This window comes from Symphodus melops (genome assembly GCF_947650265.1).
Source record: "Symphodus melops genome assembly, chromosome: 16".
Taxonomy (NCBI): Eukaryota; Metazoa; Chordata; class Actinopteri; order Labriformes; family Labridae; genus Symphodus; species Symphodus melops.
The window spans coordinates 19813531-19840522 of record NC_136706.1 but is presented as its reverse complement, the minus strand read 5'-3'; the positions used below and the strand labels follow the sequence as shown (position 1 = coordinate 19840522).

Sequence of the window (26992 nt, the reverse complement as noted above, 5' to 3'; positions counted from 1 at the left end):
TGTTGTATTCGAGAAATGGTCAACTTACGAAATCCTTTTCAATTCATGTTTAAAAAAAACGGGATAATAAAAGAAATTCAAACCAATGGATATACTTTGACTATGAGTACCAAATTTGATTAAAATAACCAGATCGTTTTTTCCTTACATTCCTGGAAAACGGAGCTACAGAAGTCGGGAATATTTACCGTGCTTGCCCTCGGGTACGAGGGAGCAGTGGTCCGTTAGAGGTGTTCGTGTGAGACAGACGGTGCTACACTGTGAAAGAGAAGAAGAAAAAAAGGACCTCAAGCCAAGATGTGCTAGCCCAGCTGACTACATTTATGAGCGCCAACCAAAACGCGAGGCCTCGACTCCTCTGCTGAGAGACGACATACACAACACCGACACCTTCAGCGAGGCAGGGCTTCGTTTTTCACAACAGGGAGCAGCGTGCCATATAAAGGCTAAAGTGTTATTCCAGCTAGGAAAATACAAGACACAGATCTCACAGCAGTGAATGTATTACATGCCGCAAATTGAATTATGTAGTTGAAATTCCAACACGGTGCGTCCTGCCAACCCATTCTGAGGTCTTAGAGATTTTAATCTGCGCTTTCTCATAGACAGTTTAAAGATTTCTGTCCCGTTATATTTACAGAGAAGATGTTTTCTTTCCAAAGGACTTTTTTTTCGTGCCTTATTCACTGATAAATGACCATTTCTTTTGGTTCTATGCTAATGCATAAGAAAAGTGCAGTCTATTAACTTACAGCACAGATCATTACATTTATTTTACATTTGTATTGCATTATTTATATTTTTAGTTGCTATAAGTTCTTTCTTGACCTGACACACACTTAACGTGTCTGTCTGCTGTTTGTCTATGGACCTGTAGATTTGGCTACAGCGAGTCAGTTGAAACTGATGTGATAATATCAGCTCGGCCTTCCCATTTCTAGTCAAGCTAATGAGCGTAGTGTGACCATTGACTGTATACATGAAGTGGATGTAGCCTCTGGGTCAGAAAACTAAAGCCAACGTGGTGCTGAACACCTACATGTCTTTACCAGCAGGGGGCAACTCCTGGTTTAAACAAAAAATCCAATTATACAACAAAAACAACAAAGAAAAGACAAAGGAGCCTTCTTCTTACTTAATGTATTTTCAAGCATGTTCACTCTACCGCATCAGTGTGGTACCGAATGCAATCTTTTATAAACAATGCATTATTGTCAGAACATTTTCTCATATACATTGTTATTCATTGCTTGATTACCTTTGTCCATAGTGCATTTCTCTACATGTCAGCCATGCGATTGACTAAATGTGCACTGCCTCTCAGTCAGAACAGATTAGCTCCATAGCCCCCCAGGACTCCAAACAGGATAATATGTAAGATAATAATAGATAAATGTATTGACATATAGTCCCATTTACACATTTAGGAATGGGCTACCAGTGATCGACAAGTCCCTATGGGTGCTATTGTTTGGAGTTCAAGTGTACTAATGGGCACACTGATGAGTCAGCTGTTGTTTTTTTTAATAAACTGAACCTGTTTATTGTTGGACAAAAGCAGCACCTGATTCATGTACTTTACAGATACCAGCGCTATCATTGACTGAAAAGTTCCCCTTACCCCTATGCTTATCCCACCTGTCTGAAAATGGTCTCGTCTTGCTAACGTGTCCACATGGGGACAGAAAAATGCCAAAATCAGGGCTTCAAAACAAACGAATGCTTCATGTCATGTCTTCTTCTCACTCAACTAAACGTTCTAAACAGAAAAGTATGCTCAAAATAAAAGCAAAGGCCCTCTTGGTTCCAGAGCAGCCAAAAAATGGACCGAATCTGTCAGCCAATCAGAGGTTAGTCTGTTGAATTAAACACAAGGACCCTGTGTGTCTACACAACTCGCTCACTGAGCTGCTCTTATACAAAAAGACAGAAAAATGTGTCACAACATGGAAATAATCTTTAATTTGGATGGAAAAAAATTTAACTATAGTTTCTTTTTTCTCAGTCAGAGGGAAGACACGTTTCTGATGATTATCAAATGCTACAATTTCAAAGGGCTCATGAAATGACTGTCTTGATTGTGATAATGATGGCACCCCTCTGCAGATAAGCCTTAAGTAGCCAGAAGATGAGAGCCAAAGTCAGTTTTTAGCTTCTTTCCAGCTTGTTCTCAACATGGCATGAGGGTGTCAGAGTCATCGTGAAGGTCAGGATGTGAGTGGTGGGGAAGATGAAAGTAAAGAGATGAAAGCTGACCTTGGATCTGGTTTAGAAAGTGACATCTCCAAAGTGGAAGTCCATGTGAGCTCTGAGACACAACTTCGAACTGAGAAGAAAGAGAGACAAACAGTCGGACACATTCAGATCTCATCAATACTTTTGCAGAGATGCTGGTAGTCATAGAAATCACAATCTATCACAATGTGGTATAAAAATAGAAACCTGGGCGAGAGACGCACACAGAAAAACCCCTGAAGAAGATCATCACGCCTGCTGTTGTTCAGTGGAGGGATGAAATCATGAACTACGAGGACAGGATTTGAAGAATCGGATCCACATCCAGCTCACACTCGCCTCAGTGACCACACATAAATCTTAATGCTAATGCTGTGTGAGGGAATGCTGCTCTGACTTTAGGAGTTTAAGCTTTGGAGATTCTTCAGTGAAAATCTGTGACCATATCGGCTTTGGGAAGAATCTCTGACTCGTCTTTGGTCTATAAAATGAGAGGGACTTGTCATGCTGTAAATGTTTGTACAACAATGACCTAAAACACTAAAACATTATTTTACTCTAAGAAAAAAATAAGTGAAGAGAGAAAGGAAATATTGAGAGGACAGAGGGGGGGATAACACACAACAAAGGGCTGAGATGGGACTCGAACCCATCCATCCATGTGACAAGGCCTACAGCCACTAGCACTCATATTTTCTTTTTGAATTTAGGCAGGAGTAACGCATCCTCTTTCTTTATAAGCAACACTGGTTTTCTTCTTCTCCTTTGTTTTGCCTGTGTCCATGTGACAATAAATACATCAATAAAGTTTTATTGTCATGTGATCATAACGTTACATTTTTAAATTAAAAATCTTAAAAATGTAAAAACACCCCCAAAACACTGTACACTACCTCACCCCTCAATTGACAATAACTTTAGAATCTCATTGTGCTTTTATTGTAGCACCTACTTATTGTGGTATTTACCACCAACATAATCTCAGACGACTGTAAAATAATGGGTGGACACCTAATAGTGTGTTTGGCATGATGAGGCACAGTTTGACAGTCAAGCGTCCATAAAACATTAATTAGACGTCTGACAGCGCTTCATGCTGAGTCTGTACTGATCCAGACAGGCTGGCTGCCTGACAGTAAAAGAAAAAAACTCTGCTGTTTCTTGGCAACAGACTGTGGGTTTTTTCCTGTGTCTCATATCCACAGTAACAAGCAAGAGTTAAATTTAGCTGTTTTTTCTTGAATACGAATAGATTTGATGTTCCTCACAATTAAAAAGTGATTCAACAAGGTTACCGACAAAAACAAACTCTCTCAGATTCACCTTTTAGCCGAAATGCTGATGGTGTTCTTTGGTTTGACAGGTAATTATTTTTGCCTTCAGGGTAGAAACAAGAGCGAGGCATTGCATAGACCTACAGAAAAGTGAGGAGAGGTTCTAAGATACACAAGGCAGGTTGCAGGTAGGCTAGAGAGAAGGCTGAAAATACAATTCAGTGCCAAGTTGATTTGTTGAACTTAAAGTATTAAAATGTATTTCTTGAGGACCTACCTATTGAACTCTCATTATCACATGTTTTTCTCTCTTTTTTTTTTTTGAAGGGTTTCTTAAATCTTAATTTGGGTTTTTAAAAATTTTGTAAATTAAGTAAATGTAGCTAATTTAACCATTATTCTCGTTAAATGTAACAAATGACAAGTAAATGCTAATTTCCTATTAATGTTTTTTTAGTGTGAACATTCATCCTATTCAGTGGCGTTTCTGTGTGTGAAAAATTGGTGGGGCACAACCCCTTTATGATAAGATAAACAAGGAGATTGACAGTACTCTCTGGACTGATGGCCTTTTTTTTTAATTTTACACATGTCAAGGGGTCATTTATAGTTTAAAAAAATACTATGCAGAGTGCCTTGTCAAATCTTATATACATACACAAACAACACACTTTCTCAAACACACGTACAAACCCTACACTCTTTCTCACACTCTCTTGTCAGTTGTCTCTCAGTCTGTACAGCGACAAAGGATGTCTTGCCCATTTGTTTGACTGTCTCCTCCCTGTACACTTCATACATGCAGTCTAACAATTTGTTTTGAATGGTGCTGGATGTCCCTTTAAAGACAGGCTGAGAATCATACTGCCTCTGAAGCCTCCAATCACCCTCACTCATGGTCTCAAAAATACAACCGAAAATGCCTGTCCACCAACTGTCATGGCCCCGCAATGCAGCTTTGCATTTTCCACAAAGTTCAATACATGTGATTATCCGAATGAGCACACACCTGTTCTCCTCCACCTGTAGTCATGCTGTTCAATGGATCGCCTGTAACGCCTGTCAGTTTGAGCGGCCATATTTACTGTTCCCAGTACTCCCAGTTTCAGCACACAGTCCAGCTGACTCCCGCTGCTCTCATGTTTTGAGATCCTTTCAGAAAGATGTTTCAAATCTTTGAACTCCATCCTCGCCGAATAGCAAACACGGAAAACAGAAGAGCGCCTTCTTCTCGGTGCTAACTGTTAGCCACTTTTCCTTTGAGAACCAATCCACATTAAATCCGCCATTTGTTTTACAGAAAGACAGAAAAAGTTTGGGTGGTGACAATATCCATCGTTTGGAATGCTCCATTGCACTTTACCTCCAACTTCTCCTGCTAATTCAGGGTTTCAAAACTGTGCTCCAATAAGAAATCCACTTTATTTATCTTCACAACTTCGCTTGCTTTTAAATCCTCCCGCTTGCGGACTAATTCATCGACGCAGTCACAGACAGACAGCCAATCAGCCGTTCCCCTCTGAATAATCAGCCAATAAAATCTAAAAGAAGGCGTGACGTTTCACTGGGGCTACGAGCTGCGCTGAGAGCCCCACTTGACATATTTTTAATCAGATTTACATTACACAGCCAAACACTCTGCGCATGCGTATTAGCACTTTCCCCCGTGCAATACACATTGCACTGTGCCGGAGGGGTAAAGTTTGCCCCTACGGCCAGCGTAGTTCGACTGCAGACACAAATCGGAGTATTAAAACTTTATTTTTAGTTGAAAATGAAATAAAATAGAAATAATCCGATGCAAATTACGAACATCATAGTTAATACCTTATGACATAATATGCAACAAATAATGATAACTTGATTTGTTTGCACAGTTCTTTCTTACACTAATAGGTGGGTCTGTGCCCCACCTGCCCCTAATGGCCAGTCGCCACAGATCCTATTGTACCTCAGAAATGACTAATTACTAATGACTCATTTTGGGGGGCTTTTAGCTGCCAACTCACAGTCTTCGTCACTGAATTGAGAACAGGAGGTTCTTCCTGGGTCTCTTTGTGTATTGTCACAATGATGTTTTACAAAGTGACATTGTTTAGCAGTTTTTCTTTTTTTTTTTTTTGTTGGCTGGTTTCATTACTATCAAACCAGATAGAAATGGAGATGTAGAAATGGGACAATGTGATAAAGAAATAAAGGATATCATTGTCAACGCAACAATATTCAATTTTACAAAGTAAGATTAACAAGTGCCTTTCTTTCTTTCTTTCTTTCTTTCTTTCTTTCTTTCTTTCTTTCTTTCTTTCTTTCTTTCTTTCTTTCTTTCTTTCTTTCTTTCTTTCTTTCTTTCTCCCCTGAAAAAAAAGAAGGCCGTTGTCATGGTGACACTTCCGTCAACGGAACCCTGTTGCTAGTTCCGTTGCCACAGAAGGAGATTGGCTCTTGTGTGATGATTTAGTGCATGTTGTCCACGAACAGTTTTTGTCATTTGTAAGTCGTTGTAGTTATTGTTTTGGTGCTAAAATGACAGAACAAACAGACACAGTGGAACAGAAAGTCGGGAGATGTATGCTGAACAACTGGGCTGAGGAGGTGAGTGACGTCAGCTTAACGCTAACTTTCAATGTGAGCGTTTCAACGTCACCTCGGTCTGTTTGGCAAACTGTAAATAAATTGTTAAAGTATCTCAAAAATAAAGACGTATAGTAGTATATTTTTTAGTGAAACCTAATCGAATTAACACTGCACCTTAATTGGAATTACTTTAAATTACTCGTATGTGGTGTCATGACGTGTTAGAAGTACATTTCCACTCAAAGCTGTTGATATACCTACAGCACAACATCACTGTAATAAAGTGAAATGTTAATGTGTTTAAAAGCTAAAATGCTCTGGAAAGTTTGGTTCTGTTCTAATGCAACAAATAATATAGACCTAATAATTATAATTACCAAAAGTAGTGACACAGCAGTATTTGGAAAGATGATGACAAACTCGGTAATCACTCTTGTCTTTTTCTCTACATTGCTGCTGAGGAATTTCCATTTCACATACATTAATGTACATCCCGTCACATAAAATCCCAAACAAAGACAGATCAAGACATTTTTGTATCTTTTTTTTTTAAAGATACAAAGTAAAATAACATTAAAATTGTTCTCTGATTAAATAAAACACGGCTCATTTTACTGTCTTTGTTATGTTTTTCCTTTTCATGTTGATCCTAAATGTCTTTGTATCCAGAGGGCTGTCGCTGCCCTTGACTCCAAGGTGAACAGGCTCCAGATCCAAAGACAAGGTCACAAAGGGATTCTCACATGGGACGCTGACACTAAAATGGAGACTGTGACTTCACACAGAACAGACTTCATCCCCCCGAAGGGTCCAGGGGTGAGGGAGAGGGGTATGTATCTTTCACTGTTAACAGTCCAAACTATTTTGTCTCATACTTTTTTTGTAACTAGATATCTATTTGAAAAACATTGTATTCAGAAGTGAGTTCATTAAATAATATTTGATGATTGGTGTTTTGACCTATTTCAATTAATTTCTGATTCTATTTAATGTTTTTACGGTAGTTTTCCATGTGTGCTCAGTTCATTTCTTTTTATTGTATTCCTAATGTTCAGGCATCAGAAGCGAGCTTTTGGAAAAACAAATCGCCCTGATGATAAGGTAAATCAACTATGAAACCAGTTTTTTTGATGCTGTGGGAATTATTGCTGGAAGTGTTTTGTTTATGGAAACGGAGAACACTGCCTGACCATGCTGAGAGGGAAACATGTTGGAGGAAAGTGATGTAATATTTACACGTCTGGGTTTGTTTTACTGTTCAATCACAGCTGTAATACCTTTTAAATCACACTTTATGATGTTATTTTACACGGAGGCCAGTCATCCTAATGGGCTTTAGGCAGTCTATCCCCACAGATGTGGTTATTAACGTCCCCGCATGAGTTAACTGCTCATAAATAAAAACAAAGCATCATGTCTTCGATGAAAGTGGCTGGAGCAGCAGTAGACGCTGTCTCATCACTCAGTCTTGAACCGTACACTGGATTTACTGGACTTTTTAACCTATGCTACTTGAATCACAGCAGGTTATATTAATCTCAAGCTCAGAGATTCTTTTCTGACTGTTCGGTTGGTAGCGGGTTAGGAGTAAAACAATGTCCCATCATCAGAGAAAATCAGATGTTCAAGGTTTATACATTTCTTACATCATCAGTCTGTTTCACCCACACAGTTGTTTGCACTGATTAGACCCTTTTCTCAGGAGCGTGTGGGCATGAACTGACTGTGCTGGTATCTGCTTTACTCTTCTGGCGTGTTCTTACACCTGTAAAGTCTCCTTCACTGATATCTTCAACTTTTCAACATGGCTGCATTACTGCATTTGATTTTCACTTCTGTGTTTCATCTCTGTCTGATAAGCAGAAAATAAACGATCAGTTGAACAGATTTTTAGATTCTCTCAAAAGTTGTTTTTTTTTGTTTTTTGGGATATAAAGATTTATCGTAAAATGTGAAGAAGATGATTAAAAAGTGTCAAGGTTCACAACGGTGCTCTGAAAAATGAATCTCAATAAGATGGTGAGTGTCAGCAGCTGCAGAACAAGATTTAGAAATTAAGGACGCTCCACCGTCCTTTATGTGTGGAAGCATTTTGGCTTGAAAACAGAAAATGAAAGAGGTGGAAAGATAACAGACGAGACAAAAACTGTGTGCAGATATTGAAAGAAGACAGGGAACAACACAAATAACACAACCAACATGATGCAGCATTTAATCGACACCACATTGAGAAGGTCCAGTCACCTCCCCTTGTTAAAAAACCCCCCCCACACCAAGTGAGTTAGCAGCGACAAAAAAGAATCTGTTTGGAAAATAAATCGTGAGAGAGTCGTATATCGTGAACCCAGTGTCATGAGTCATATCGTATTGTGAGTTCAGTGAATCGTCCCTCGTTTTAGTCTTTTCTTGACATTACATTCAGCTCATCCGTTTTGCAGTTTCAGATTAACTCTGACAAAATACAATCAAAACTGTTTTTCAATGTAATTGAACAGGTTGAGAAAAGACAGCATTATGGCAGACTGTTTTATTGGTGCACTTTCTTTTTAACAGAGAAAAGTTTCAAGCTGAACAGAAATCAGCCCCACCAGAAATTGACTTCTACTCCACCACCCAGAGGGACTTCAGTGCGGAGGGCTTTGTTCCTCTTACACCTGAACTATCACACGTATGTTACTGTGTGTGTGTGTGTGTGTGTGTGTGCATGTGTGCAAGTTTCTACTACTACTGCTCTCAGATGATAAATCACTCCATTCGACTCCATTATTTTCAAAAAGATGGAAATTTGCTTTTTTTTGTAATAGATGTACTTTATCTATCTAAGCTCCTGTAAATTATAATGAATCTAACCAAGAAAAAGAATCGCTTTATTTTAAAAACTTCACATCAGGCAGTTTGTTCATGGACATGATGAAAGCACCACATGACTTGACTCGCAGTCAAGGCAGTCTACAACATCATGTAAAATGGAATCAACCATTGACATGTAAAAAAGATGAGATCAGGGCACAGTTTTTTAATCTCAGACCCAAATCAAACACTCTTTTCTGTTACACAAATGGGTTCTTTCTACCACAAAATGTTGCATGAAAACAAAAGAAGGCCCTTTTTTAAATAGCGATTGGTGTTTTTTTAAAAAAGCTTACAGCTAAAATGAAATCTCAGGATGCTCTCCTCTTCACATTGATTTGAACACTAAAGTACACGCCAAAGAAGAAACCCACTGCTGCTGGAGCAGTGCTCTGCTTTGCAGCTGTGAACACATTCATCCTAAAAGAAGCAGCATTCTTAATTATAACCCATTCACAGGCAACATCATCCAAACTATGGGCACATTTCTTTATATGCAATGAGATGGTGACTAATGATGTTCTGAGCTGCAGTGATGGAGAGTAAAAGCTTTCAACACTCAAAGAAAATGAGCTATCTGCAGTATTAGGCTGTGTGTGTGGTGTAATATAATGACTAATAATCTCTCAGTGTAATCGGGGTACAGACAGATTATTAGAAAACCTGTGTGTTTCCAGTAGAATGCACGGTACTACCAATCTTGAGTTCACACCAATCTCTTGCTCTCTTTGTGAAAGAACAAAAAAATAACATTTTAACGTCTAAACTTTAGCTGTCTCAGTGATTATTTCCATCAGTTTTATTCCCTGCAGCCTCAGATTTCTACCCGTACACATTTCTCTTTTTTTATGCATTTAAAATGTTTGTCGATTGAAAGAAAGAAGAACAAGTAGAGGGGCCAGAGACAATCAAAACACAGATAAAGACGCTCATTATAGCTGTCAAAAACAATTCAAACCAGACGTATGGCGTTGAAAACAGCCTGCTTCTCTGATCCTTAGAGAAATAAAAGATATCATGTCCTTGAAGAATGAATGGCACCCTTTAAATAGAGGACTATGCATTATTGAAGGACTCTTCTCGGTAACCATAAAAGCACAAGAAAAACATTTCCTGTTGTTTCACCTTGAAACAGGTTCCTTAAAATGTTTCCTAGAAACAATTTATTTCATGAGCTCATCTTACACATTTTGAAGACAACAACAACTGCCTGACAATCTTTTCATTGTTTCAAATCATTTGTGTGTGCGTTTGCCAAACGTTTTCTGGGTTCAGCTCGGTGTTTAGCTTGAATCATTGAAGTGTTGATGCGCCTGACAGGAGAGATTTGTTTGTCACGTTTTTCCTTTCATAAAAAGCAGTTAATCATTGACTTGTATCTATCTATTAAAGGTCATAGCGGTTTGAAGAAAAAGAGTATATGAAGCTCCTCATGTTTCTGCAGTTTTTGAAGGATGCTCTCTGAATGAAAGTCGCTCGAAAAACAAGCGCACCTTGACGTGACGTTCATCTGTTTGTTCGTGTTTTCTTTCCAGGCTCACAATTACAAATCTGAAGAGGCAGTTACATTCTGGAGTGAAAACCGCCATCAGATCCACGTGAGTGAGAAGTTTTCCTTTAGATTTTTTTTTAGATTTTGACGTTGTCATGGTATTCTTTTGTGTGTGGATGATGCACAAATAAGAAAAAAGCCTCAGTATCTTTAAAGCCACATCTTCAATGATTTATTTATTAGCATTAATCTACCTGATGCTGAATTCTTCTCCCTGTAGTTTGTGTTGCGTATTCTTTTTGAGAGTGACCTACAGTCACTAATGGCTCCACATAATGTCATAGGAGAGTGCAGCAACAGCAGCTCTTAGAAATGATGCTCAGATGTACTCTGGCCAAGTGAAGGAGGATAATTATAGAGTTTGGGGCTCTTTCCCTGATTATTCCTTCTCTGCTCTATGCAGTGTCTTTTATTTGTATCTGCTGTCAGAGTCATTGGACCCTTCATGTGTTTTGTCTAACAAATCCTGCACAGCACAGCGTACAGTCAGGATCAGTCAAAGATTGATAACATTAGTCTTGTGTTATTCGTCACAGGGTGTGACCGCCGTACAGACCCAAGAAGCTCCTTTCAGGAAGTCAACCAAGTTCAGTACACCCATCAGTGAGCGTCTGGACGAACCTGAGCTCCCACCTGATAACTGAGACAGTATGACACATGATCAGATTTCATCTATTCATGATTGGTTTAAATTGAAGAGCTATTAAAGGTTCCTCTTAACGATGCTGGAAACTCTAGAGTAGGTCAAAGGATGTGAACGTGAAATATCAACACAACTTACTGTATGCATATAAAGGATTAAAAGCTTTCAGTGTAGTTCTAGTCTGTTCTAACCCAAAGTTTTACCAGAGGTACACAATGAGGTAAGCAGCCAGTCAAAAAACACAGAAAACAATGAGGTGTTCTTATTTCTCTCTGAGCTGCACAGTGAGCTGAGCCTCATGAATCTGCACCTAAAGTGACAAAATGACACATTAACAACCTTGAAAAACACATGTGATGTGAATCACAGGGATGCCAAGTACTGCAGGAGGAATGATGAAATAAGGCTGATAGTTTGCAGTGGCGATTTATAACTTAAAAACAGAAACTGATATTTGCACAGATAAACTTTAACCAAGTCTGTCCAGTGCTCTGTGAATATGAAGTACAGGGTTCATTTTTCCCTCCCTTGAAATTGTTATTGATTTGAATTTGTTTCAACTGTATTTTAGTTTGGGAGTGTTTTTAATTAGCTATTGCTTCTGGTTGAATACATTTACACTTTTTTACATCACACAAACTCCAAGTTACTGGCACAGTTTCTACCAATAGTTATACAGTTAGGTTTTGTAGTAAGTGAAATGTAAAAGAATGTGATCATCCCTAACATATAGAAACATTGTATTTTAGCAATGTTGACTTATGTTGGCTCAACAAAACCTCTTATTGGTAAAAATATGCATTTTAATCAGATGAAAACACTTTCTATCATTTTCTTAAGTTGAGTGATAAAGTTAGGGTTGTCATGACACCAGATTTTCCAGTATTGGTAGATTATTTTTTATTTTAATTAACAAAATTGCAGACAGACTTCTGCATATTGGTGCATAGAACTGTCTGCAACATGTAGGTATTGCATTTTGTGCTATCGATAAAAATACAACTGAGGATTCTGGCAGTAAGGTCCCGCCCACTGATCTGTGATAGGTCTGTAGCTTCAGAGGGTCGAACACATTTCCTCGCCCTGTGCGGCAAAATTTTGGACAAAATGTCGAGTTTGACTCGCCTCTCCAGCTGAAAGCAGATTTAATATGTTATGCTGCTGGACCTTGATTATTATTGTTGTCTTATGTTCTCTATGTCAGATTAAGGAGCTTGGTCTGTGTGCAGGCTCCATTCATTATTTCTGCCTTTCATATCCTGTAATTATTGAAATCGAACAGTGCAGAGCAACAAAAAGGCCTCAGCATCATTTTCCTCAGTATCGAGAAAAGATCTTGCCATTGTCCTGCAAAGCCTTTTTAAGATTCAGAAAAGGAACAAAAGGTTTCTTCTCTCTCGTCACTGCAGGCTGATGAGAATCAACACACTGATTGCTGTCACAGATTGTACGCAACAGATTTACATGGGTTTTGGAAATCAGAACACAATTTCATGCTTCACTAAAGCTTTTGTTAAGCTTTCAGTCCAGAAAAGTAGGTGGTAGCTATGGCGACAAGTGATTTAAGCTTGCCGTTTTTCTAAAATATTTCATTATTTTCATGCAGTGATACAGAAAAAAGAAGTGTGAACCTTAAAATATCAAACGCATGCAATATCAAATGTCTATTTTTTTTTAAGGAAATGCTCAAAGAAACTACAAGATGCCCGTATTGTAGTTTATAGACAAAGTTCGGCAGACTAAAAGAATATCCTTTAGTACATCCAGTCACTTGATGGGATTGGTGCAGTATGATTAGGAGAAAACATATAGGAGGAAAAACATTATCTAAATATGAATAAAAGTATTTTTACAGACTTTTTGCAGATTTTGTTCTGAGAATTAAATGATTTATTAATTATTCCTGAGTACTGGATCAATCAGCTTTCCTTTCTTTTATTTTGAATTGAGCATATAACTCCTCAAGACATCAATATTAATTTAAAACAATCAAATTGAATTGTAAATAACACCTTTTTGTCTGCTCCCTAGTGGCTGGGATGTGGTACTTCAACCTTTATTGTATTTTCTTCCTAACTGCAAAAAAACAAAAAAAAACAAAAAACGGATGAACTCTGATCTATGTCTATATGATCTATTCCACTAATGTGCAATGCCTCAAGTGATGAAATCCCCCAAACATGTCAGATGTTTGATTTATTTAAAATGAGTTATTTGACTTCGATACTGTATTTGCAGAATGCTCAAGCACACTTTCTACTTCAAAGTCTGGGCTGTGTAAAAAGGCAGAAAAATACCACAGGACAGAATGACAGACAGCCTGGTCAGCCACGAGGAGTTAACAGGTCAGTGCCCGGGGTTCAGCAGAGACCTTCACTCTGCTCACTGTGCTGCTAACAGGCGCCGGCTGCGTGTGGAGCTGTGAGAAAGTGGGCGGTAATTACAGCCGTGCAGGAGGAGAAGATGTGCTCCTGCAGAGATGAAAAAAGCCACAAACACACACCAACACATGGCCACACACAGCGTCCGTGCCCCTGTTTCACAGCTGATAATGAGCATCTAATGAGCAGTGATGTCATTACAGCAAACACACAGCTGCTTGCTGCCGACTCGCTTTTCTTCACTTCTTTTCCTCTCTGTCCAGCACTGCCTGCAGTTAGTTAGGCTGCAGATACTTCACTGTATCTGTTTGGCACATGTTATCTCATAAATAAATGTATCATAACAGCCCAAAGCATCCTGAAATGTAACGCTATAAAGCAATTAGGCCTATATGTCAGATAAACCTGAGAGAATTGTCATGACTTGCAGAGTTGATATTGAATAGAAGATAAAAATAGGAAATAAAAGTCTTGAAGGTGCAGGAGTTATTCCCAAAAGGTTCGTTTGCTCCTCTCCTGAACCCTGTTCAGTATTCTGTTAGCACTCCCTGACTTTAAAGTGTAATTTCAGCAGGACATCCAATACTCAAGCTGGACAGCACAAGGTCATTTATAAATTCTTTCTGAGTTAAACTTGGATGCGCACATTAGGGATCAGCCTCGATGAGGTCAGACTGCAGCACAACACAACGCTTGGGAAATTAAATTTGTATCACCAATATTTGACTTTCAAAGATAAAGACACGATTTAACACGCTTTAATCTCATCACGCTTTGATTACCACAACAGCCTTTTAACTTGCTGGACCAAAAATCTATGAATTATGTATAGACTGTTCTGAACTCAGCTGTCAGGCTTTAGAAAATGTCTACTGTTTCAGCCCCTTTATGTCTCCCAGTTTGTTCTGGAATAGACTCAAGGTTGTACTGGTTACTTTTAATTCTAGTATCTCAAACTAATACCTCCAACTTCAAAGCACTACAGTATATGTGCAGGTACTCAATCGAAGTCTTCTGCCTAATCCACAGACTAATGAAGGCAAGATGACATCAGGTCCTTAACTTCCTTTAAAGCCTTTTTTTGGTTATTTTCTTGATTAATTTAGTTTTTTTTTTGTTTTTGTTTGTTTTGTTTTTTTTATCAGAAAGCTAAAGCAAGATAGGAAATGTGGAGAGGAAGGTGTGAGGTTAACATGTTTAGAGGGGCATCAGGGTCTCCACTATGTCCACAGGGTGCCTACTTTACTGACTGAGCCACTGGAACCTTTTCTTTGTTCATTTGCCAACACATGCATGATTTTGCTTGAAAAGATACAATGATATTGAATAAGTAATGGATTAGTAATCCATTAGTAATTTCAAATGGAGGTTTTTGTGACAAATTGAGATACACAAAAAGTGTATTAACTGGCCTGTCTGTGTAGATTATGATATTTGCAACTCAGAAAAAGACATTTCTTTTTTCAGCAGACACATTCAAATATGTTCATTTATCCAGATGGTCATTTTGGTCATCATGATTTTCGAAATATCATCAGTTGAACGGAAAGTGTCGAGGCAGGGAGTAAAACCATGTGGTCTGTGTTGTAGCCTGTAGCCTCATATGATGAGTTCAGCTGTGGTCCCTTTTAAAACATGAATAATAATTAGACAAACTTTTATCCAAGAACCTCTCCAGATTTTTTTTTTTCCCTTTTATCAATTTTTTTTATTTTTAAACATGTATGTTATCATTTTATGTCTTGTCTTTTTTCAGGCCTACTCAGAACAGGCCGTTTCTGTGTCTGTAGCTTTAAATGTAAATAGGTTCAGTCTGACCACGCCCCCCTCTGGAAAGGCTTGGATGACTTGGGCTTTCTCGCTCCATGTCCAATTATTAACCATCTCCAAACGGCGTTTTTAAGCACACATTTTCTGAAAAGTGGAGCAGGCAGAAAATGGAGAGGATGGACTTTTCTCATCATTGGGGGGTTTGTAGACAGAGTAGGGACACATATCAGTGTTAGAAAAACATTATAGTGTATTTTGCATAATATGTGACCCTGAATGAAGAACACACCCATTAAAACTCTGTTGTGCTTTTCTCATGTTGCACGATTTCTCGATCTAGACTCCAGCAATCAACCCCAATGCAGAGACATATAAAACATATCCTGATCCATAAATGGAAAAGAGTGTTGTTCTCAGTTTATTGAACAAAATATCTTACAGTATCTTGGATATACATATATACATATTAGCTTGTACTGTATAACACTATGTATGAACCCTGCAGTGACATCAATTGTAATCCTGTGCCTCCAAACTCAATGGATGAAATATTAATACATCATTGACTTCCAAACACATTATACAAATCTTAATATAGAAAGCACAAAAAATAAGAATTTATCAGTGAAAAGTTACTCACTCTCAGCACAGAAAGGTTCTTCATACAAAAAACAACTTTTACATTTTTTTTTCTTGCCTTTTCTTTCTTTTTTTGCTGTTACAGTATGCAGGTAATAAAAAAATACCTGGAATTCCCCTCTGTTTTTGTCAAATGGTGTCGTTCTCTTTTCCTCTGCTCGGAAATCACCAATAAGGACTTATTCTAGAACAAATAAAGTATGGGCTCGCTTGGCCACCGGAGCTCCTGCTGCCGTCTCCTCTGCTGCTGTCACCTTATCAGCAGGCTTCTCAGATAACATACACATCAGTCTTCTCCCCCAAAAGCCAATACGTTCTCATTTTGCCTTTGCCCTGGAAAAACACAAATCAATAAGTTCATCAATGAAATGAAGAGGGGGGGATGAGGGGTTGGGGCGATATCCACTAATAGGCTGCCCTTCGTTTAAGGGCGACTATGAACTCAGCTTACACTTCCATCTTTCGACTTTAATAATTGTTGTGCAGGCGCGTCTGGTATAAATGGATCAGCGAAGCATCCCTCCCTTACTTTTATAATACAGATCATGAAAATCACAATTATGTGTGGCATTGGTCCATTTGTGAATAACTGGACATAAAACACTATCCGTTTAATCAAAGGGAAAACATTAATGTACACTTTAATGAAACATGAACGAAATGTGTCATTTCCTAAAACTTGTATTTTTTTCCAATAACCTGAGTTTCTTTTTGTTTTTCCGTGATATGTCAATGTGAACAGCGAGAATGAGAGAATAGACCTCTCTGAATGTTCGCATCATCAAGTGTGAGTGGGACTCTCGCTGGTTTATTCTGCTCAGCCAGTTCCATAGTTTCCCAGCCGCAGTCTGCAGAAAATGACATTATTGCGTTCCACGCGATGCACAAAGCTACCGTCTACCTGCTGCTTCTTAACTAATACTTGACAACGTTATGGAACATTATGGGACTGTCACAAGCAAGGATCTAGAGAGGAGGAAACCATGTCAGAAAGTGCAAACAAACACACAAAAGTGCTAACAGTCAGTGCACAGAAGCAGAGGCCAGTTTTCACTTTTTAAGTGTATAAAATTAAAGTTAATATATTACATCACTATCATTAGGTGCTCAGGTGATCATAAAAGAGCTTTGTTTTTTCTTAAAGGTGCAAAAGGTGTCTGCAGAGTGAATAGAGTTTGGTAGTTTGTTCCATCACCAGGGGGCGACAGAGAGGGAGGCGCATCATTAAAGACTTGATCAGATGCCTCTTATTGGCAGCACGTATTGGGAGGGAGGGACTGTAGACCTTGATGAGAGGGGAGAAGGGACCGTTTTTTACGCTGTTTTGTAAGTGAGGTGCAGCGTTTAAAATTTGATGCCAGCATTAACTGTGAGCCAGCGGGGAACAGGGGAGTGATGTGCACTTTTAGCTAAATAAAGATTAGGGGGAAAAGTCACACTAATGCATTTTGGATCATCTGCAGAGGTTTGAGTGTTGCATGCAGGACGACCTGCCAGTACGGAGTTGCAATCGTCAATGTGTGATATCTGGCCAGATCTCAGATAGATTTTTATTATTCTTAATTAAGCAGCCTTTGTTAGAGCAACACCTGCTCTTTCTCTGGTGCTTCATATTGGACAACGTTAAAGTTAGTTACCTTCATTTCTACATCTCCTCGTAACTGGAGATCAAAGTAGCCAAACTCATCCAGCACTTCTTTGGTAGCGGAGGAAAGGTGGATTTTTAAGGCTGTAAAAGAGAAGACAAAAGACAAGGCTGTGAATGACAAATATTAGCCATTCAGATATCTGAATAACACCACACAGCTAGTTTCTCAGGATGTACAGCAGATGAGGAGGCTGATGATGCCAGCAGATGAAATGCTAACAGTGACAAAAATGAGTCTGCTTTTGGCCGTTGAATGCGCACAGAGCAGAGATTGCGAGATGTTATCACGGCCTGTGAAGCTTCAGGCTTCACAGTTTATCGCTGGCTAAGGGCCCTTTGCTGTAAGTGCTATCAATTATTTACCAGAGGAGGCACAAGACAGGAAGTAGCTCAGTAGTTAATCAATACATCTGATGATTCACTCGCAACAGATCCAACCACAGTTTCATAACACCAGTTCCTGCCACAGCCAGTTAAGATCGGAAAAGTCAGAGTAAAGATTACTCGACTCAGCAGCTCAATTCAGTCTTATAATCAAAATGTTCCAGTTTCATGAATAGATACTCATTTACACTCCCACAAGCAAAAATAGAAATACAGGACAGTTAGCAAGTTCTATAAAGTATGATTTGTTTGTGTGAGTGAAGGAATAAACTCAGTGTTTAAATGTGTGCTCATGTAATCAAAATCATCTGAAGTGTTACCGTAGCAACACATACTTGTACAGAGGTTAAGAACATGCATTTGTGTAAAACAAGAGACGGAGACACTCACCCTCTCCGTTGGACTCCATTCGAGACGCTGTGTTGACAGTGTCTCCAAACAAACAGTATCTGGGCATCTTCAGACCCACCACCCCAGCACATACTGGACCTGTGAAAAAAAGGAGCTAAATCTGTCACATTTTACAGAGGAAAGCTTCTTTCATATCTGGCACACTGGAAACTGAAGTCATCATCCCTCAGCTACGTCTGTGAAAATGTTTATACAAAGGACGACGGAGGTATGAGTGAATTGAAATCATGCTCAGAATGCTTTACATTTCTCTGACAATGCTAAGCACCAGCCTACGCACACTGGTCCATCCCTGCTGCATGTCAAGTGTCTGTATGAGAGTATAAACATGCAGCCATGAGCTGATACAGTGTAAATAGTGCGTCTGAAGATGACGTAAATTGCATCAGACTAAATACTGCAGACAGATCAAGATAAAACATCCTGAGTTTATTTCCATGTTGGCATCCAGAGGTGAGAAGTTACATGTCACAGCTGCCCCAGAACTGATGCACACTCTTTGTTTCTCTTGTTCAGTTTTCTGGTTTTAATTGTTCTAATTTTTGCAGAGGTGGTTAATAGATTAAAACACGAGGTCCTCTGATGGATGAGTGTGATCCATATGATTGTGACTGATAATGTTCTCACCTTTCCAGCTATGCTACTGAATAATTACGTACAAATATGAAAAACATATAAAACAGAGAGGACACACGTTTAACTAGTTGTTCTTTTGCTTCTGGAAATATTTTGGAACAAACAACTGAATGTGTGATTTAGTTTCCTTGTGTTTTATTTTATCAGCTCTTCCTTTTTTAAACCTATCTGTTGCTGTTTGATTGTCTTGTGCTTAACCAAGATGAATCTAATATCACCCATCACTCATTGAGTGAGCCCATTGAGTGTACCTTAAGCAAAGACTCACTTGTTAAAAATACTTTGTTCGCTGTATTACTTGTATTAATGTCAGCACATGAGCTAGCCTAGCGTGTAGGAGTCTCTGGGGATTTTATCACATTAAGCTCCCAAACAGACGATGTCACTCCATCCAGTGGTTTATGTTCGCAGTTTATTTATTTCCTACATCAAAAATAAAAGTCCTAATCACCCAATAAAAGCCCAATAAATGTAGGAAGACTCTTGCACACTGTCTAGACAATTACTGTATGTTACTAAAAATGATTCCTGCTGCACTTTCAGGAGGGGAAAAAAAACTACTTTTGGGTTAAAGGTTTGATTTACTTTGTATGTAACCCTTGAGTCTCTGCGGTTTTATGCATCTGCTTGTTTTGCCTGGAAGGTTTGAGGTTTCATTTTGCTTTAATATTGGTCCTAAAAAAGTAAAAAAATGTTAAAGACCTGGAGACATCCTTTATGTTACATCAATGTATCTGTACATTGGTATTTATTTATTTTTCAAAGCACACCTATTTGTCAGATTTTAGGAGTTGCAAAAAAACTGATTTCTGAGCTCGCAGGAGTGCAGAAGTTCTGACAGTTGTGCAAACCTCTGATTACAGAAGAGGAGAAAAAGAAAATAAAAACCTCTTGGCTTGTCTGACATGATTGAGTCCCAACCACTGCTGGCTCAGATAAGAAGCTTTTAGGAGAAGAAATGCCTTTCGATCCATCTTTCCACAAAATACACTCCTTCACAGTTAGGTTTCTCCTTTTAATGACACTAAACAAGCTCTCGTGATTACAATTGAGTAGTCTGGTTTGAACCTCTCAAACCCTGTCTGCATTTTTGATTGTATAAACAGGATAAAATAGCAGATTTTTTTTGCTGTTTCCCACGGGCAGAAAATCAATCACTGATAGACAGGAGGCTGAAATGAGAACGAGCCAACACCTGACAGCGATAGAAGATGAAACAATCGCTGTACCAACGGAAAATAGAGAGAATAAAAGAGAGTTAAAAACATGATCAGGCTACTGTTGAACCACAAAGAGAAGAGTACATCCTGCATCCCAGAAAAAAGTTGATGATACAGAATTGGTCAAGGACGGTCAGCAGGCCTGAGCCTGTCTGTGTGACACTCACCTGTGTGTATACCTATCCTGAGTCTCAGCTGGTCGTTTGGTCTGTGTCGGATCTTGAACGTTTTGACCTGCTCTAACAACGCCAGAGACATTCCGGCGATCTCTCTGGCGTGCAGCTTTCCGTTCCTGACTGGCAGCCCTGACACCACCATGTAGGCGTCACCGATGGTCTCCACCTGAGAAGGGGAAGAATGACAACAGGTTCATTTATTTACAGCACCTGAAGGCAATGGAAGAAGACGATTATTCACACTGTCAATCTGGACTTACTTTGTATACATCAAAGTTATCGATGATGGCGTCAAAGCAGGTGTACAGATCGTTGAGCAATGTGACAACCTGTAAAGAGGGAAAGAAGAGTGTTAATTGATGGTTCAAATCAAACCGCAAGAAAGAAAGAAAAATCAAAGCTTCAACTGGACAAATTGTGAGTTACATGACAAATGGACTCTTACATCTTCTACTTTTATAACCAATCACGGACCTGAACACTACATGTCAGCATTCACCCTTTTACCACGTATACAGTTGGCTTACACTTTAGGTTGTGACTTTATAAGAAATCTGGAGGTCAGGACGTTGCCTAAGGATTCTACCACATGGAGACAGAAGGCGCCAGGGACTGTGTCATTGTAAAGATTTGGGGAGTAATAGGTCAATTTCTTTAATGTTGGTCCCATTTAGAGTCAAATAAACACTGAAGAGAGACACGCTTTGGGGCGGCCTGCATGGCTGTGCGGTGGTTAGCACAGCACCTCAAGGCAAGAAGGTCTCTAGTTTGACCCCCAGGCTGGACAGGGGCCTTTCTGTTTGGAGTTTGCATGTTCATTTGTTCACTCTGAGTACTCTGGATCTTTGAGTACCCACAGTCCAAAGGCATAAGTGTTAGGATATTAGTCACTCTAAATTACCCATGGGTGGGAATAGGAGTGTGAATGGTTGTCTGTGTCTATATGTTAACCTATGATTAACTGCAGCCTGTAACTGAAGCCTGCCTGTAACCCAGTGACAGCTGGGATTGAGGCAGTTTGACCATTAAGAGGCTCTCTCGTCTAGAATCTGTCGACTCTGAATAAAAAAAAACAAAGATGATGATGGTATGAATGACTCAAAACGGGAGTCTACATCCAGTGGTTGATGTCATGATGGCTTGGTCCATTCATGTCATTCAGTCCTTGGTAAAAAATGTTCTCAAGTTCCGAGGCCAGTTTTTGCAGAACCTCACAGACTCCCACATTATCTCTGTCTGTCTGCAGCTGGACGGGCGCCCGCTGAGCCTCACTGACAAGCACGTTTACAGCATCATGAATCAAAGCAGCAGATGGAATATTTCGAACACAATCTGGATTGAATTTAACAGTTTGCAAAAAAGTACTGTTTTTAATTTCACAACGTCAGGCACTGGCCATTTAATAAAAGTCAAATTTGTTGTGAAGTTATCTAGGTATTGTTTTTGTTATTTTCTAAATTGGCTCTAAACTCTAACTAAACCAATCTGGGAGTGTTTCTTTCTTTCAGGGCATTGCAGTCAAAAATAAATAAAAACATTCAAACTGGATTTGTTCACACTGAACATATGAGAGCAAAATGTGAAATGAATGTGATCTAAAGGGCTGCCAGGTCATCAAAACAAAGGATTTGAATCTTGTGATGTTTAGATTATTTACTGGATTAGCTTGATTGGACTTTAATTTGACAACAATAAAATCTAATGTATTCACATTGTCTATCAGAGTTTATGTTTGTTTAAAACAGCTTAACATTAGGCATGTTTTTTTTTTTTTTTTACATAATTTTTTTTTACTTTGTATCAAAAATGTTGCAATGTAGATTCTTGGAAATCAGCTTTGTTTACATGGACACAGTAATTTCTGTTTCTTCATCCCTGCTTCAAATAACTGAGTGCTTACACAGCAGTAGCTCAGTCTGTAGGGACTTGGGTTGCAAACCAGATGGTCACCGAGTTCAAGTCCTGATGTGGACAAAATCTCAAAATTGGTCTTGTAGCTGGAGAAGTGCCAGTTCACTTCCTGAGCACCAAACCCCCACACCAGCTCAGGAGTGCTTGCTGTGGGCAGCCCTCTCACTTCTCTCCAAATCTTTACCACCAAGTATCTACTCACAACATGGCTATGTGCTGCCAATGGTTGACAAAATTAAGCATTCACATTTCCAACAAAATGAATTCTTCAGAATTTGAACATAAGTTGAGTCTAAATGTGCATTAGTTAAATTTATAACATCTCTCTCTGGTTCGAGACTCATTTGCCTTTGTATTCTTTTATATTGTTCCCTACCTGAATGCTTTGGTTGAATTGTAGTAAATCATCACAGCTTATTTCAGCAGAAACCTCTCCAAGGCAAAACGGTACTCCAACATGTTATTATTACTCTTACTGGCTTTGGATGCAGGTAGCATCTTTCACATCTCCACTAACACCACACTGCAACGTTTTCAAAAAGGATCTAGCAGTGCAAGACAGGCCACCACGATAATTGCAGAGCACACGGTGAAGGATTTGATTGGCTGACAGGCTGACAGCAGCACAGAGGATGCAAATGTACACTGGAGGCATGAGTGGGGTGGGGGGTGGGCAGGAGGTTGGAGGTTTTGGGGCCTGTATGTCGTCAGGATCAGTCAAACACAAATGGTTTCCTTTCTTTAGTTAAAAAACATCGACCCTCTGGGATTTACAGTTAATATGTTCCTTATAAGAGGCTACAGCGTGACATCCATTAGAGAGATTCATATAATGATCCTATACAACCAAAAGACTATGAAACTAGGTGTGTAGGATTTTCACAATCAGATCACATTCAACTCTTCCACATCAGGCTTCTTATAGTTCATTCAGCACCACACCAAACTCTTCAGCTGCCTGAATGAGTCTCGTGTTTCACCTGTAAGACGCACTCTAAACAGAGCTTCCTGTCATCCAGACATTTCCTGATGTATACTACATGCTGTTTGGTTTGGCCTCATGTTAGTGTTGCTTTTAACAACACATTTCAACCAAATGAAGCCTTTTATTCTGCCACTGAAAGATGGTAGCCACGGGCAGCCCCCAAAGCTCCTCAAAAGGAACGTGGGAACAACATTCATTTCTACTGGAACATGCTTTATAAAAATATTTTTGTAGTTTATATAGCAGGTCTGTTTTGGAGCTTTTTAAAAATATTTTTCTAGTTTATATACCAGGTCTGTTTTGGAGAGAGAAAGACTGACTGACAGACATGATGACCATTGTTTTTGAAAGAATGCTTTATGATATCCAGTCTCTCGTTTAGTGTGTCACAACCTCCACACGTTCCAATGAACTGGCTTTAAAAAAAAAGAAACTTAAAAAATAAAAAATAAATAATGGGCGCCTGCAGCTCAGTCTGTAGGGACTTGGGTTGGGAACCGGAGGGTCACCGGTTTAAGTCCGGAAATTGGTTTGGTAGCTGGAGAGGTGCCAGTCCACTGTCTGAGCACTTGAGCAAGGCACCTTGAGCAAGGCACCGAACCCCAAAACTGCTCTGGAGCGCTCGCTGTGGGCAGACCCCTCACTCTGAGACCTCTCCATTAATGCATGTCACTAGAACCCTGTTTGTGCATGAGTGTGTATTTCAGCCCATGTGTGTGTGTTCATGTCCATTAAACAGGGTGTAAACCAAATTTCCCCATGTGGGATTAATAAAGTATAAATTATTATTATTATTATTAATATTATTATTATAGAAACAAACAAAGTAAATGAGCGGTCAGTGATGGTCAGCGATCTCTCCATCTGCCAGGACAGAAGCTATAACTTTAACATGAAACAGTCTGTAAAGCATTTTTAGAGATTTAAGTAAAAGGTCTTTTGGTTTCGGCGGGGAAGAACCTTCAGCACAAAGTTTGTCTCCCAGTTAACATCTATAAACAATGAACACTGGAGGTGTGTCACTTTGAGACTCATTGTGTGGAGTGAAAAGATTTGACCAATAACATGAGAGTAAACTTGACAACTTGTTCATTAAAACATTATAACCCCTTTGATCCTACTGAAACGTTGATATACAAACATGCAAATACAGGTAAATAATTCATATTATATAGATATAGTTAGTATTGAAACTCAAATAGTAAGAAATAGTTTTTTAAGGAGAAAACCAAAATGTCAGTTGTTCTCAGGTGATTTGACTCCGTCCGAAGGCGTCAGGTGTCCTCCAGCACTTCACACATGCTAACATATTTGCTCTGGAAACCTCCCTTTGGTATTAAAGTGAGAGGGTGGTATGTGGTGGCATAATGTGACTCAACTCTGCGTCAACACTCTCTTCTATCGAACAACTGTACTATTTTGAGTTGCAGCCTGTGTGGGAACACGTACAGTGGGAACTATGAGACACACTGTACAGTATGTAGAGACCTGACTTTGGTCTGATGCGTGAATAGAGAAAAAGAATTTGTAGAAACTGTGATCACGAGCTAAAAGCTTTTAAAGGAGCTTTGTTAGAAATGTCTTTTAGCATCAAACTCAAACAACGAAGGAAGGCATTCATCACTGTACCTGTAACGGTGTACTTTCTGCAGACATTGACGTGAAGCCCACAATGTCGCTGAAGTAGATCGTGACGCTGTCAAATGCTTCTGCCTGCACCGTCTCACCTCGTTTTAGCTGCTCTGCTACTGAACTGCAACAAGACAGAGAAAAATCTCCTGAGGTTAAAATGTCAAAACCTTAATGATGAATTCCAAAGAATCTAAATTCAGGAGGAGTCAGATTCCAATAAACAAAAACACTTACAAGGTTAGATCAACAAGCAATTAACAGGGGTGAACTACAGTATGTAATCAGGCCAAAAGCAAAGAGAAACTCTTGTGGTCAGTGAGTTCACGTGTATTCCTTTACACTGATTTTGTTCTAGTCTGGGAAATACGTGTTTGTCAGTGGGAGTTATGGTTGATGTTAAGTTGAAATGAAAACACAAGTTGAGTTTCCTCCTTTCCGTACTCAACGACAGAATCCACGCCAAGGTACAGGCAAAATGAGATGATGATTATCTTATGATGTTCTGCTCACATCAGTTTTCTCCGAATCAAATGACACCAAAAGCAAAAACATGTTAGAGGAAGAAGAAGTCATTAGTTTAATTCACAGATGTGGTGAGAAATGACAATAGTCCGTTCTCTCAGGCCCGGGCGTCGAAGGAGAACAAAGAGAGGATAAATGTGTGAGAAAGATGGGATTTGTGACTTTGGTGTCATCCAAACGCCTAAACTGACAATCATGTCTGCTCTCCTGTCTCGAGTTAATGAGCGCTCTCTCTGTTCTCTTTCATCTAGAGCGAGGAGGCTCCCAGGGAAATGTGGATCTGTGAATAAAACGAGGTGTTGGGAGGGATTTGCTCCTCTTTAATTAATTCAGCGATTTAACACAATCGACAAAGTGTCGTAGAGGCCCCCTGGGAAAAAAAACTCATCCTGCAGTTGTGCTGAGTTCAAGGTAATTAAAGTCTTCAGCTTTTTTGGAAGAAGGACAAACTTGTGAGTGTGAGCTGTAATTCTTCCTTACTGTGGTAAAATTTGATAGAGGAGGTTTTCAGCTTTCCTCTTCTCCTCCAGGTAGGCTTGTGTTCGCTCCTCCACCAGGTTCTCCAGGTTGTTGGCGTACTGCTCCATCCTTGACAGCAGGTTGTTTAGGATGCTAGTGCTGCCTTCCCTATGGAAAAACACAATCACACACAGAGTAAAGATCTCGAAAACACCCTTCTCAATAAGGTGCTCCGGGTCTTTCTGAAGTTGCTGATGACAGCTGTCATGGTTTTGATGATAGCTAACTATATGATGTGTATCAATAAAACAAAAAATCCAATATACCCAATGTAAAGAACTCTTGGAGTGAAGTCAAACGGAGGCTGGATTTGTTGTTCTCAGGTCTGTGTTCACATGGACAGGATGACGCTTCCTTCAGCTTGTTTAAGTTTTGACCTGAGGCTCAAACATGAAGCCCTCACTCTTTCTAACCATAAGCCCTGCCACCATTATAACGGTGTGTCGTCGCCAGAGTACAACTGAAACAGAACCAAGAGACTTTCTGTGGCCTGAAAAGACTAACATAACTAAATCAACTCTGAGATGCATATCACGACTTGAAATTGACCACAGTCTTGTTTTCCAATGTTTTTCAGCATTGGTCTGCCGCTGTCTCTGCCTCACAGAACGCTGCTAGTGAAAGAGGAGGGGCGAGGCGGATAAAAGGAGGTGAAAATCTGCTCTGAAAGTAGTGTGACTTTAAAAGATACAAAAGTTGTGCTGTGTATTTAAAAAATCACCTTTTCATCAGCTATGATGTAAACACAAAGTCTGTATTTTAATTTCAGTAAGAATTTTGAAAGGATAATCTTGTTGTGTTTATACAGTCTGGATCATATATTCCTAGTTTTTCCAGTATCCGTATTTGTTCTACTCTGCACTATAGTGGTCCCCCTCACTAGGAACATAACTAGCTGGTATGTGAACACACAGAAGCACAACAAGGCTCTGCAAATGTTTTTATGGATGAATGTAAAAAAGCACATGCTTTACTCTGCCTGGTGGATATTAATATACTGCAGAATAAAGCTGGGAAAATCATTAAGGAT

General features: G+C 39.3%; 3 protein-coding genes across 3 annotated transcripts in view; 1 reads left to right on the top strand and 2 right to left on the bottom strand.

Moving 5' to 3' along the window:
- LOC306837177 (AN1-type zinc finger protein 5-like) overlaps positions 1–4973 on the bottom strand; it is a 36083-nt gene extending 31110 nt beyond the window's left edge. Inside the window, exons 1-2 of the mRNA XM_079364731.1 lie at positions 4873–4973; positions 2257–2326 (exon numbers count right to left, since the gene is read on the bottom strand). Coding sequence (XP_079220857.1) covers positions 2257–2282 — 26 coding nt within the window. The 5' untranslated portion in view covers positions 2283–2326; positions 4873–4973. The remainder of the gene's footprint in view (positions 1–2256; positions 2327–4872) is intronic.
- A 920-nt stretch (positions 4974–5893) lies between these two features.
- Positions 5894–11293, top strand: spag8 (sperm associated antigen 8). Its single transcript, XM_079364733.1, has 6 exons — positions 5894–6101; positions 6753–6912; positions 7139–7184; positions 8637–8751; positions 10469–10531; positions 11022–11293. The coding sequence occupies exons 1-6, from the start codon at positions 6033–6035 to the stop codon at positions 11127–11129; spliced, it is 561 nt and encodes a 186-aa protein (XP_079220859.1). The 5' UTR covers positions 5894–6032; the 3' UTR covers positions 11130–11293.
- Positions 11294–15668: 4375 nt separating this feature from the next.
- Positions 15669–26992, bottom strand: part of npr2 (natriuretic peptide receptor 2) — a 61622-nt gene continuing 50298 nt past the window's right edge. The window contains 8 exon segments of the mRNA XM_079364723.1: positions 15669–16199; positions 16201–16251; positions 17556–17647; positions 18341–18439; positions 20385–20559; positions 20654–20722; positions 24919–25042; positions 25924–26070. Coding sequence (XP_079220849.1) covers positions 16098–16199; positions 16201–16251; positions 17556–17647; positions 18341–18439; positions 20385–20559; positions 20654–20722; positions 24919–25042; positions 25924–26070 — 859 coding nt within the window. The 3' untranslated portion in view covers positions 15669–16097.